Source organism: Hyalella azteca, unplaced genomic scaffold, assembly GCF_000764305.2.
Source record: "Hyalella azteca isolate HAZT.00-mixed unplaced genomic scaffold, Hazt_2.0.2 contig5826, whole genome shotgun sequence".
Lineage (NCBI taxonomy): Eukaryota > Metazoa > Arthropoda > Malacostraca > Amphipoda > Hyalellidae > Hyalella > Hyalella azteca.
The window spans coordinates 522,742-537,427 of NW_025936006.1; the positions used below are offsets into that span (position 1 = coordinate 522,742).

Here is a 14,686-nt window from a genome sequence, read left to right on the forward strand (position 1 = left end):
AATAAATTTTCTTGTCACGGCAATCAACAGCAGAGTCATAGCACATCATAATTGACGACACACGAAATTGAATTATTCAATGGCATAAAATATTTATTAACTATACAGAAAAATATGGAATAAAGAATGAGCTAAATAATGAACTGTTAATGAATGATCTAATAGAAGTAATAAGCCCCTCCTCAATAGAATTGAATGGATTTGCTGCTACAGTGCTACTTCTGCTAATTTCTTGGTAATTGAGTATATTGTGTACAGTTCTAAGACACGCATTGATGTGATAATCAACATAGGCTGCTGGCCAGCTATGCTCCAGCCACCCACGTTTGCCAAGTAAGTCGATAGTTCTCAGGCCACGCCTTAGTGATTGTTAGTTGTTACCTCATCGCAAACAGATTTTGTTACGTGCAAAATTTCGAGAAACATGTTGTATAAAGGAGCATTTATTCTAAATCATAATATTTTAATACTTCGAATTACTAATACTACTTTCAATTCTATAACTTACTCTAGCTTGATTAAACGTGCATCTCAACTCGGGATTAGCAAACAGAAAAATTTTTAAATTTGTTTCTCTTGGCAAATGTTTTAACAAATATGTGAGAACAATCTCCAACAACAAACAACAATCTCCAGAAAAAAAAAACAACAATCTCCAGAAAAGCAACAATCTCTAGAAAGAAACAATCTCCAGAAAAAAAAATAATCTTCAAAAAACAAACAATCTCCAGAAAAAAATACAATCTCCAGAAAAAAATGCGGCTCTCAATAGTACACTAGAATTCTCTTGAAGGTTTTATTGCCCGTTTGACTGGAACTATCATCGACGCGAGTATTTTATTTTAATACTGATATGCAGCATGGTGAATAATTCCGGTAATTTTTATAATCGTGTTATAAATATGTTCGTTGATAATGTCTTTGTTGTGCTGACCGTTCCTGTGAATGGAGCTTCACAATGAACGTCAATTAAGAACAAAGACAAAACTAAGGAAAACAACGCATCGCTGGCGAGCCACGGTCATTGCCAAGGCCTGCATTAACGACCGAGCGAATTTGTCCCAGAGATCTAAGGAAAAAAGTCGTATAATTCCGACTTTCGCCTTGGATTGAGCGCGCGCGGCGCTCGTGAATGGACGATAAAACAAATCCTCGTCGCTTATATTGTCTCGAACGTCGTTAAGTAACGATTCGCTTCGGCCGGCGCGTCAAACGCAGCGTAATAAATATCTTATTTTCCACAAAAAATACTAAGTACATTGTAAAATATTGTACATAATAATTATTCCCATTCGCTAATATGTGATTTCCGTTGTAGAAAACGTCCAATAGAATTGTGAAATTGATATGAATTTACCAATTTCGATGCCAGATATAATGCACATACAAGTAAAGAAAAATATAACTCGGTACTCACTGCAGTGAGTGACAGAGAGCGCATTTTTTCGTCGACGAAAACGTGAAGTCCCGGACGGACGGACAGACAGAGAGACGGACGGACAGACGGACATAGCGAGCCCAATAGTGCATTTTTCCAATAAATGAGAAAATGCTCTAAAAACAGGTAAAGGAGTAACAAGGAACGAGATAACCATTATTGTTTTCACTGGCAACATAAATTGTCAGGCGTGGTCAAAATAAAATAATATAGCGTGGATAGGAGAAGAGTTTTTGCAGCCCCGTTCAGAACAGAGGAGCCGTCTGAGGTACGTTGCTCATGGCATTAGCTGGAATTAGCAGGGGCTCCCCGCCAGAAGATGTTGTTTCGTTCTTCAATCAAATCTGAGCGCGAAAAGCTCTTCACTGTACGAGTGAGGGCGCATTATATAAGTAACAATCGGGTCTGCGTTATATCATTAATCAACGTTAATTAAAGTCACACAGCAAACAAATTTAATTGAAGTCACATACACACACTCAACACACACAGCAAACAAATCTGTGTGGCGATCGTAGCAGAATATTTTTACCGATAATCACCCACAGATATCATGAATGTTGGCCTAAATTATGAAACTCTGTCAATATAATGAGAAACGGCGAAGAAAAAAAATTCGCGTACATAATATAATTTCTATCTAGTTCAGCAAAAAATTCAGTTTATCATCAAGTTTCAAATATTATAATTCAAGATTAATGTTTACTTGAATATTCAATTATTTGATACAGTAACAATAATAACGCGCAAAAATTACATTTTCTTCATATATACTCTCATTCCGGGACACATTACTGCACTAATCGCATGTGTCCAATAAATCCAATCCTGAAACGCGGCCCGACAGGTCATCAGGAATGGCCTCCAAAAATGACCTGTCCATCTATCATGAACCCCCAAGCAGAACCTTCATGAATTTCAAGCTACGTTTACATGCCACCTAAATTGACGAAGTCGCGCGCTCTTATCACTGCAGCGACAGCGAAGATATCACGAAGCAGCAAGCACAATTTTAGTGCAAACCAGAACACTGACGAATAAGGGAAGACCGGTCATCGGTTACTGCGACCACTGGCTCTAGTATTTAATTACTTTCAAAAAGAGTAAGATAACGCATAGTATATTACACTGTGCGTCCTTAATATTAGGGGCGAACACAATGTGGCGCCATAATAGAAGCCGTCAATTAATTTTACGTCGTTCGATAATCATAAACGCCTTCGCACGGAAAATAAAACAGCTGCTGTTAGATAAATCAAAGAAATCCAATCTCGGACATAGCAACATAATAGGTTATGAACAAAGATAGAAATTTCATATTAGTTTTACAATAGAAGGCTATTAGCTTGGCAATAGCAATCAAGTGACCGGTCGCAAACACTCCAGAGGCTGACTTAAATAACATTCTGGCAATTCAATCATACCCACTGCCAATTACGCAGTTCCAAGATATAAAAAAAAAATCGAATAAAGGTGTTGGGAAAATTTTCAGTTGCCGTATAATAAGTACCATACCCCATAAAAATTTTCAACTTTTGTTTAAGATAATAATGGTCAGAGAAATACGCAATGACTAGAGGACTGAGAGCTATAATTTGCCGACACTTGACGCGAGAAACTCGCCTGCCTTCCACAAACTCATTCTTCCTTATTGATTACAATTGACATAAGTTCACATAAATAAAAATACCTAAAAAAATCAAAAGACAATTTCGAAATGTACTCTTAATTACTTCCTGTTTTTGCGTTTCATATAAAAAATGCATAATAAAAGTTCAAGCTTGCCAGTGCGCTGTTTTGCACCAACATATTTCTCAGGTCACGAATGTGTGTTGGCAATATCCAGGGAAGGAGAAGCTATGCCAAGAACCCTTGTTTTAAGCACGCACAGGTTCATGTACATCATCAATGTTGCTCGCTTCAAGGTAGCTGATTCATGAACTATTCATGGTCTTAGATTTTTGTCTCGAGCATAAAGCTCATTTTAATGCCTTCCTACCTGGCAAACTCCAATAGTTATATGCGAGGTAGCTTTTCAACACAAAACAGTTACTTCATATAAGTTCTACATCGACAAACTTAATTACTCCAGTTCATTCAAGCCCAAAATTCATTCAAACCAGAGAAATTTAGACGATATTTACTCAAGAAGCTACAGTGTCGTCATGCTAACAAAAGTTAACTGCGTCTTTTTTTGTATTATTATAGACAATCTATACCCCCGAAGTAACACAAGGAAAAAACGTTTAAATACCACATTAATAATGAGGATAATAAAGGGCCATATATCTCCGGGAAATACAATCACGCAAGCCTGCACTTAAAAGAAGCCGAAGAATTTCTTCAATCGCAAGACGTGCGAGGTCTCCTTGAACTCAACGACAACCGTGAGTTACAGGCTTGTATTAACGTACTTAATTTTTAGAGTTAGTTGCTCTCGTTCATCTCGTTCAGTGCTGCAGTCCGGTACCTCAGGCGCTTGAACGCAACGATCTAGAACAGAATTGGGTCCATTTTGGAAACAAATTTAGATTCAACATGAAGATCCACTCCATGTGTTTTTTTTACTACGCACTGAATTACATTACGCGTAACGGATTGCAGGAAAATTATGTTTTACAAAATTTGGCTGTAAACTTTTAGCTATACAAAATTTTAAAACCATCCCACCAACCACATCCAAAGTAAATTTAGATCACATAAACAAATTTGCCCTCTGCAGGCAAAATAATCAAAAGTTTTACGAGTGGGTGAAAGTTCTGCGCTTACCGAATAAACAAGGCTCACTTGGATCATCAGCTTTAGTTTCATGATTTGCCGTCGTAAATATGACTGAAATTATATGCGCTTGCTTGTACCTCAGCATTGTTTGAGTGCAAGGAGGTGAAGTAATGACAGAATGCATGTGCTATTGATGCTCGTTAACAATTACAGGTTTCCTGCGGGGCAAAAGTCGTCAGCTACTAATACGACCAACTGCACTTACAGGGAAGGCAAGAAACTTTCCACGACACTACCACTGAAGCGGCCACTCCGACGTCCTGATTCCAGAAGCTTTGCACATGCATGCAGTCTACACGGCTTGCACGCGACTGGCCAGACTGGCAGGGATCATACAGGGCGTTATAAGAATATTAGTTTGTTGTGGAATCACATGGGAGTCGCGGATCAACATTTGATCAGCAATGCGTATGTTGCATATGCTAGCGTTGCAATTATAGAGGCCGTTATATCAAAGCAATTTCTGCGATGAGTTCGAGGAGCTTTATCTTAAGTGTCGGAATACAAATAGTAAGAAATTTTTCAACCTGCATCATCACAACAGTAAATAAAACAATGTATGTAATTCAATCGATGTGGGCTCATTAATAAGGGTTTAAGGAGGCGGCCTTATTGCTGGATAAATGATGATACAATGGAAAACAAAGAGATAAATGCAAGACCCGTTGGCGACAATCGTATGATTAGAAGACATTAAAAGGATGAATCACGACGTCACTGCACAACATTGTCTCCTTCATTCGATTATTTTTATGGAATGAAATTCACGAAAAATATTTTTCAACCACGATACTTCACGCGTGCACATCCTTGAAACACATCCTTGAAAATCAAATTATTATTATCTGTGGGCTCAAGTGGATCGGCAAGCTACACTAAAACTTGTTTTCCTTGGAGTAATATCTAAAAGCTGTCCCGAATTCCATTACTGATTGGCAACGCCACAAAGCGTAAAAACAGCTTCTAGGTATCAAAAATTGTTAAAATAAAACTATGTGAGTAAACCAGAGGCTGTAATGTCAAAACTCGCTCAAGTACGCTTAACAGTTTAAGTACACGTAGCGGCCGATTTCTCGGCTGTTATTGGCGAGTTAATATCGAAGAGCCGTCAGTGGTTGGCTGACAGATTTACGAACCAGTAACTTTTTCTGACGATCCGGCTATAGAGTATTACAAGCACGCAATCGGCCGGAGACGCACTTGTCTGAGCACTATAATAGACGCGAAGGGAAGCTTAGGTAATGTGCGCATAATTCGTCTGTCCGAAGCAGAAAAAAATTTGAATTGGCCTCCCACTCGCGCACTGTGCTGCATCCAAACAGCTATTCTAAATCACATAATTATGAGTGCAAATAATGCAGGGTCCTGCCTGAAAAGTGGTCAGGAAAGAGAACGTCGCGTGAAATCACTGATATACCAGTGATACAGCTCTAACTGGACTCGCCTTAACGTGTTCAGCTTTAACATTTTCAGCTCTGTCAGTACAGGCTTTAATATGTTTAGCTTTAGCATTCAGCACTAACTGTGTGACTGGACCAGACTAGTAATCAGCGTAATGAGTGCGTGATTACGTAAAGTTGCAGGAAGTTTACTTGTTGATAAATACACACGGGATTTAGATCGATGCTATGTCTCGTTCGATAGCGCTTGCTTATAACCACAAGTTGGATCGGGTCTAATTAAATTAAATCAATTACCAAAAATTTATAATTGTGCTGCACACCATTTTGTAATGCAAATGATTAAAATAAAATCGAAAATTGAATCCAAACAAAGTACGTACCATTCAAACCCGGTGATATTCGGTTTTCAATGAAAGACATTTGGCATAAAAGAGTTGCGTTTGCTCAACAGCGTCGTCCGCTCGGTCTTTTCACTTTAATGATGAATGCATTGTATGCGTGCCAAGAGATCGTCTCGGTTCTTGTTTCGACCGCGTTGACAACTGAAAACCGAGATAGAAAACTATTTTCCTGTCTACCGACATTGAATCAAGCTTTCACGCTCTTACGTATATACGAAATCTCGAGATACAACGAGACTGCAGTCAGAACCTCGTGTGAATTTCTTCGTTGAATTTCTATTGAAAATCTTGCAAATACGCGACTGAGTAACAGAGTAGCTTTAGAACCTGTAGCAATGTTACACAAGATGAGAACACATGACATGCCAGAGATAACTAGCCGTGGTAAATAACGTATTAGTCATTCATTCACGATTGCCTGTAGTAAGCCAGATTGCAGCGTCACGAGTGACGTCAAAGGCGGCGATACCAACGACCGTGAGAACTCTCCACGTGGTGGAGGGTGATTTTCGTCCATGCGCGCGAGCGGCTGCATTTTTTCACAGTTTTGTTATTGTTTACATGGTTGCTATTCTTCCTCATTATGAATTGATCCTAACTAAATTAAAAATCCCTGCTTTTTTTAATCAGAATATTATATCCTAACAGGGTATGAATATCTTAAAATGAATGTCTACATCTATGCGTATCTCAAAAATGAAGGCAAGAAATTTTTGTTCCAAATGATTTCATTGTATTAAAGTATGTGAGAATTTATTCTCGAATGGATATTTCATTAAAATACTTTTGAATGTCATTTGTTTGAATGGATTTAGCATTAATATAAAGAATACAAATCGTTTTAGCCCATGTACAAAACCAAATGTAAATAACGGCAAATGAATTATCTTCACCCAGGTACAAATACAGTGAAACGCTCTGTTACACGTTCAAACACTCATGAACATCAAACGCCATTCTTACACACATTTTAAACGCACGAGGCAATTTTAGTTTGACATTTTTCATTTGTTGAAGTCCAAGAATAAATATTTACAAAGTGAGGCCTGAGCTGCAGCTCGGCGTAGGTACACAGGTAAGCCGGCCCATGCGTCTCGTCGAGGTCGCGTTCGGAGACCTGCATATTGCATAAGCAGATCACCTATCAGCCCGATCCGCGCTTGTATGATTTACGATTCGCTATAAATTGTAGATAAATTTGTTAGATATTAGAAATAATAATGGGAGCATTTTTAATATTAAATGACTCTCGTAATTCAAAAGCCACGATTCGTTGTGCTAGGCTCTGATAACTTCTTGATACATGAAATTGATTCTGCCGTCAGTTAAATCGTCACAATCTTGCACGAGCTGCATTGGACTCTGCCGTCAGCCGACTTGTCAACATTGCATTGAAGAATTTTAAACATAACGCGCGAAAGGATGAATTTGAAAATCGACTCACGTTACAAGTAAACCTATGTTGGATATAATATTTACAATTCAATCAAATATACCTCATGTGTCCCACTAGTGTTAATTTAATCTATGAAAAACGCGAATTCATCTAGATGCCAAGCTTAATGCGTCTCCACGTTGCCGTCTTAATGTTAGTCCAAGGCACGCAAAATAATGACAAATGGGCATAAAGAAATAAACAGGCGGTTATTTTGTGCAAAATAAATTAATTCAACCTGTTTGTTTTTACGTAGGAAATACAAGATTCTCGCAGACGGTTTTACAGCATCTAGAGAGCAGTGCAATCACATCCAGAAGACTAATTTTCAAGCAAACTATATCGAATTGCATGCATGCAGTCGCCAACAATCACAGCGAAAATGCTTTCAAATACATAAATGTTTATTTCAGACGCCCTCAGTTGGTCCCCGAAACCAAGTCGTAGTCTTAGATTCCAATTCAGACCGTTTTCTTCTTTAGGGAATCCCACAAGGTCCTTGAACGTTACAGTGGACAATTCGGCCTGGCAGAGCGTAAATAGATCCGGCTGGAGTTGAGTTTGGAAGGTAGCATAACGTTACACACAAAGCAGAAAAATATTCGTAGCAAAAAGCAGAATATTATTGAAGCATCAATGCATATCCAACAGTCTAATTCTAAAAATCCCAAGCCTCTACTTTGGACATGATTAAACAAACCGTTAAAAATCGTCCGGGTAGTTGAGTGCAGATCTTGAATCTAGTGTTGCCGAGCGGAAGGAGTTCTCTATTCAACGATGGACGCACTGGCTTCGCTAGCGAATTGCGGACATGCAACAGTCCTGATTCTCGTCGCACTCGAAGTTAACGTCACATCAAATTGATCCGATTCATGAATGAAAGTTGTATAATCTCAACACATTTGCTGCAGAAAAATTGAATCGCACATTATCGAGTCCACTGAATGGCATCAACAACTTGAGACAACCGGGAGAGTTCAAAGTTAGCCTCTACGTCAGAAAATTTTAAATAACACCAATTTCCCGGTAAAATTACAACTGCCGTTCAGAAAATCACAGTTCATCAGCAATAGTGGTAATGAAATGACAAGAAAGTGTTTTCGCTGATTTATTCCTTACTTTTCATTTCCATCTAAGTATATTCAACACAACATATTAATAGTGCATATAAATGCTATTCGTGCCCAATATTCTCAAATCCCTTGACGCCGAAGTCACCAACTTAACCCCAAATTCACGATAGTAAGTTAGGAAGTCAATTTCACTTGATCTGCAGCGCGTGTGACTAACAACATTGTTGAGATTCGGCGGCGTCACGCGGCTGCTCTACTTACGACGGTGACACAATCGCCTGGTCATTTGCTGTGCCTCCACGAACATAATTCGCACACACATATATAAATTGGACATCAATGAGCACGAAGTAGCTTTTATTATATTTAAAATTGGACTAACGTGCGGAACAAACGGAAATAAGATTTTAGCGTTCAAACATTTAAAATAAATGACACTGAAAGCCAGCCTCAAAGCGATTAAAATAGATTAGACTGGAGAAGCGTCATAGTTTCATATATTTAAATAAAAACCGTCAAGGCCGAAAACATTCAAAGCAAAGCCAGGCTTTGCATTCGAGAGACAAATGACATGCTACTCAAGGACAACAATTACTCGGTTTGAACTTCGGAATCTTGTTAAGAATAAGCACCCCAGTATGACCTTGTTAAGAAAACGCAATGTATTTCTTACATCGAATTGTAATTCTCAAAAAATGTTTAAATGGACCTAATTTGTTTCCATTGTTCATTCAATTAATCTTGTTAAGAATGCACACCTCAGTAATGTTCTTGTTAAGAAAACGCACCCCAGTAACGTTTAGAGTGCTTACTCTTAACAAGATCCAAACTTCGTTTTCAAATCACGCTTGCTTAAACAGATTACCTTTACACAAGTCCCAAAAACGCATGCCACAAATTTCAAATTCAACAAATTCAATTCTGAAACAGTAATTGATAGAGTACAATTTTTCATTTATTTGGAGATATTTACACAACAAAAAACGTAGAGACAGGCATATTGATAATAATATAATAATAATAGCGGTTTCAACGTTTATTAGGCCGTAGGCTGTCGCCGATTCTTAACATAGCAGAACATTCACAGCTGGTTGCGGTGAATGTTGCGTGCGGTGAATGTTGCGAGCGGTGAATGTTGCGGTAACCACCGGGTACACAGAAAACTTTTAATAGTTTAATTAAATTCAGCGGTAAAAAAATTCTACTTTTCTGCCGACGTCCACCATAACTAGTGATTAGTGAACATTGATCATGGCCATGTTCTGAGAGGAGTAACCACACCGAAATTCCCACACAGCAGGTAGTAGCTGGTCGGAAAAGAAGGCAGAGAATACTTCTTTGTCTACCACAAAATGTTTTTTTAATCTGAATGAAGCATTAGAACTTAATACTAAGTTCAACTTTCGTCGTCACGTGACACGACAATCAATTGGACGGTCCCGTCATCTTCTGTGACCTAACTTCTAGCTCAGACAATGGGCGGGCACACAGGCTCAATGTCGACTCTATGAGTTGCCTGGAATTTACCGCTAACGTAACGAATACAACGGCAAACTTTACTGAACTTATGGACGCTGAGGCTACATAATCTTCTTTATTGCTTATATCGAGCGCCTAGATCGTTTTAACTAGCAAAGAATAATTTGCAATTGTTAGGAAGACCTCATAACAGGATACGATTTTCGTGGCTTCCAAGTTAACGGATTTTCACAAGCAAAGTAAGCACGCATTATCAATGAAAATTATTCAGAACATTGTATATGAAACCCCAAATAATTCAATGATAATTTCAGTCATTTCAAATCATAAATCATGTTTTCCGTACCGACACAAGGCAAAAAATAGATGTTAAAATAGTCAAAAGTAGATCTAGACGCATTACGGGTCTCAGAGAAAGGGTCAATCAAACAGCACACGAGACAAGTGGTAAAGCTTAGGTCAGTCATCAGTCATGAACAACACGACCATCCTAACTTGGTTCAGTCATAAACAATCCGACCACCCTAACCATCTCACCTATTTTGCCGAGGCAGGCCAAGAAGATCCATAAGCTGATGATGAAGGGCGTCTCAACTCGTTCAAAATCCTCAACAATGACCGGAAATCTTTCAGCCGGTGGTGCAGTGGTCGGTTTAAATGTGAAATTTGAGGTCGTTTGATGAGTTTCATTTGGGCTGAAGAAGTTTGTAGACGATGCAATTGTGTTGCCAGACACAAGCACACTCGAGTTACCCACCAAAATAAGAGTCAATAAACACGCCAGTGTGAATCTTTGTCCAGTCATTTTACTTATCATGCTAACAGCGGCCATCGTGAAAAGGAGAAATGTTGCACTGAAAACACAGCTTATGAAACTTGCTACCTATAAGAAGTACGCATAAAAAGGATCAGGTAGTGTCACACGTCTTACAACACAAAATATTGACACCGGCGTTCCTGTCATGGCATACACATCAGCTGGTGAGATTGCATCGCGTTATTTTAGAAACAATAACATCGTTCCATGTAATGTTTTCAAAAAATTGTCAGCTGAGGGTCGCTCCTATAAATCTTAATGGACACAACAAGAATAGAGTCCGTCAAAACACTGGACGCCAAGATAAAAAAATGAAAAAGTCAAGCGTTTCTTATGGATCTGGCGGCAGTACTTCACCCTAACGTATCACAGCGACGCCGCGACTGCAACTGTTGGCCGAATGGCAGTGCGCCTGTGGGCCGCTGCTGCAGCGCGGTGATCTGCTAAAGGTTACTCGCCCAGCCTGATCCAAACGACCGGCCTAACCGCTTATCTTTGGGCTCCTCCGGAACTCATACGGAGGCTATTAAATTGGACTGAGGAAAACTTCAATTTTCCGCAGGAGTTCTGAGAAATAATAGTTACCACAAAGAAACCACAACTTCTTTCTCGATCAAGGTTTATGTCGACAAGGAGCTGAAATTTTCTAAGAAGCAAATAGAAACGCAAGCCAATAAATGCAACAAACTTCTAGGGCTGATCAGACGCTCTTTTGAGTTCCTACATGCAGAAGCAATGAAGCAGTTGTTTGTTGCTGTCGTGCGCTCAAATCTAGAGTTTGGAAACGTTGTGTGGTCACCGAGATTTGAAAAGGACAAAAATTTAATAGAGATGTTCAAAGACATGCAACAAAGATAATTCCAGGCTTGAAGAGCAAGTCCTGTGAAGAAAGATTAAAGATTATGAAGCTTTCAAGCCTCATTTATCGACGTCTGCGTGGGGACCTCATTGAAGTATACAAGTATACTCATGGTTTATACAAGGTCCCAGAAGGATTGTGGGTACCTCATTGAAGTATACAAGTATACTCATGGTTTATACAAGGTCCCCGAAGGATTACTAGAATTTGAAACAAGAATCAACACCAGGGGCCACGGCTTTAAACTAAAAAAACTGCGTTGCAACTCATCCACGCCACAACATTTCTTCTCGCTTCGATCACCGACATGTGGAACAGCCTCCCAGGTTCCATCATTGACGCTCCGAGTAAAACGCGTTCAAGAACAGACTAGATAAAGTAATGGAAAAAAATATGTACAGACTTGAAAAGTCTAGCTCCATATCGAACCCGGTGGAAGAAGTAGCTATTTCAAACTATCGTCAGTTCTGGAAAAGATCCGGTCGAAGGAACTGTTTTTAGATCTCCTGCGGACAAGTCACGAAAAGTACAACAATCGGCGACAGGCCACATCAGGCCAATTCCTCAGCGCCGACGTCACTATGTTATGTTATGCTGTAAATCACCAAATAAACGTAAACCAACTTGGAAATAAGTTAACACGTTGAGTGCGGTACGACCCACCAGAGTTGCCAGATAGCCTAAAAAGTCCGCAGACAAAAAAGAACTACAATTCAATATTTACAAGTAAATTTGTAGGTTCCGTTGCAATAATTAGATGTTCCTTTTTTGTACTATTTAAAATGTAATAAGGAAGTATCGCCATCATAAACTTTTTTACTTCGACCCACCGGTGGGGCGTGCTGCACTCAACGTGCTAAGGATAATTAGATGGCTTTTAAATATCAGTTCTAACAATGACTAACTGATCCTTTCAATTACTGATGTAAGGTTGGTCATGTAAAAACTTAGATTTGGACCCCAAAACTTTGAGTTAACCTAGCTGAAAACCCGTTTCTGTTTTTGTTTCAAATTTAATGCGGTGAAATCAGAATTTTTGAGCACTGTGTGTTATTTGCTGTACAAATAAAGTTCTTTGCATTTCAAACCATATTCATACAAAAGAAGATAGCGAAATTTTTCATCAGAACTCAATGAAATGATTCGGAGACCCGTTCCATCATCTGATAAACAACATAAAAATTCAGAAGACGACATTCATAAGTGAAACTAGAAATCGAAAATAACAACATAGAGATAAATGTAACTAAACCGACATTTTTTCTAATTCGTAAGATCCACCTCATAATAATTGGGAAGTAATCATCCATTTCATAATAATTGAGAAGTAAGCATCCACCTCATAATAATTGAGAAGTAGGTAAGCGTACACCTCATAATAATTGAGAAGTAAGCATCCACCGCATCTTAACATGAAAGAAAAGTGACAAAATTGTCACTTGAGAAAAAAACATGAATGCATTATTTTTTCCATTACCATGTACAAGAATCATATATTAGCGCTTCGTGACTTCAGCTCTCGGAACTCTACTTTTACCGGATTCACTACCAGTTTCCAATTTCGCTACTTCCACTCTAGATTGAAACAAAATTGAATGTTATACTTTCAACTTCCTTTTACCTTTAGCGAAATGGAAGCTAACTCAAATTTTTGCGTATTACTTTCTCGATGAATTATTTCTATGTCCTCACTAGATGAGATTGAATCCAAACAAATCATTGTACACCAAAACACTTTGCTCCCGACTCAGAAAAAGTGCATCAAAAATTAAATATTCAATGCATGAAATGCTTCTTCATGTTAACTTAATCGTACTCTAATAAATAATTGTAAACTCGTTTTGTTCTTCAGGTAGGAAAAATTTAGTTTACGTGTTATCCTCTCCAGTATATAAATATATAGGTGGGCAGTGGTTTATCGCCGCAAGTTGTTCAGATATCATACATTCCTCAATGCTCGGGGAACTAAAATGAGTGGTAGAAGTTGTCGCACTAGAAGCCGACCTGGTCATCCGCACCTCATTAAACTTTTTAGCTTCCCTTTTGGAGATTGTAAATTGAGCATCTAGGACTCTCTACATATTTTTAATCACTGATCTAATCTGAATGACGCGTTATAATGCCGTATCTAATCAAATTTTCAATAGAGAAGTTGGTCAGAATTTTTTCCATTTAATTTTAACATATTCAAAAAACCTTGAAAGAAGGAACTTTGCCGACCGATTGGAAGGAAGCTCAAATAACACCATTGTTCAAAGAAGGTGACAAAAGTAGCCCCGGTTACTATCGCCCTGTCAATAAGGTATGGAATCTGTTGTGAGGGATAGGATTATAGATCACTTGACTGTTCATCATCTCCTATAAGACTGGCATTTTTAATTTAGACTGTTAACATGGCTTTATTGCCGGTAGATCCTGCACCACTAACTTATTGTCTACGCTGAACGATTGGACATGCCTGCTGGACGACAGGGAGCTAGTGGATGCATTGTACCTCAATTTTGCCAAAGCATTTGACAGTTTTCCGCATGAGCGGCAGTTGCGTAAAATCAAGTCTTTGGGAATAGAGAGAAACGTACTCCACTGGATCAGACATATTCTAGTATGTATCAGACAGGGCATCAGTGAGCAGTGGCATGCCACAAGGAAGCGTTCTTGGGCCTATTTTGTTCGTTGCTTTTATAAACGATCTGCCAGAAATAGTGGCAAGCGTGTGCTCCATGTCTGCCGACGACACAAAAGTTTATAATACAGTGAAGTATGCGTCAAATACAGCGCAATTGCAAGATGATCTTGACAAATTAGTTCACTGGGCTGATACGTGGGTGCTGCGTTTTAATGCTGACAAGTGTAAATTACTTCACCTCGGGAAGAACAATGAACAGCAAGATGGTATGAGAAGACATGGTTGCAACGAGAGGGTAATGATTGAAAATTCATTGATTGATTGAATTGATTAAAAAGAAACGCAACATTATAAATCCAACGAATTTATTAGAC

The 14,686-nt window shown here is 38.7% G+C and overlaps 1 protein-coding gene across 1 annotated transcript in view; it reads right to left on the bottom strand.

The window, feature by feature from the left end:
• LOC108676318 (sodium/hydrogen exchanger 3) overlaps nt 1-11,230 on the bottom strand; it is a 67,823-nt gene extending 56,593 nt beyond the window's left edge. Inside the window, exon 1 of the mRNA XM_018164379.2 lies at nt 10,548-11,230. Coding sequence (XP_018019868.1) covers nt 10,548-10,842 — 295 coding nt within the window. The 5' untranslated portion in view covers nt 10,843-11,230. The remainder of the gene's footprint in view (nt 1-10,547) is intronic.
• Nucleotides 11,231-14,686: the final 3,456 nt, after the last annotated feature.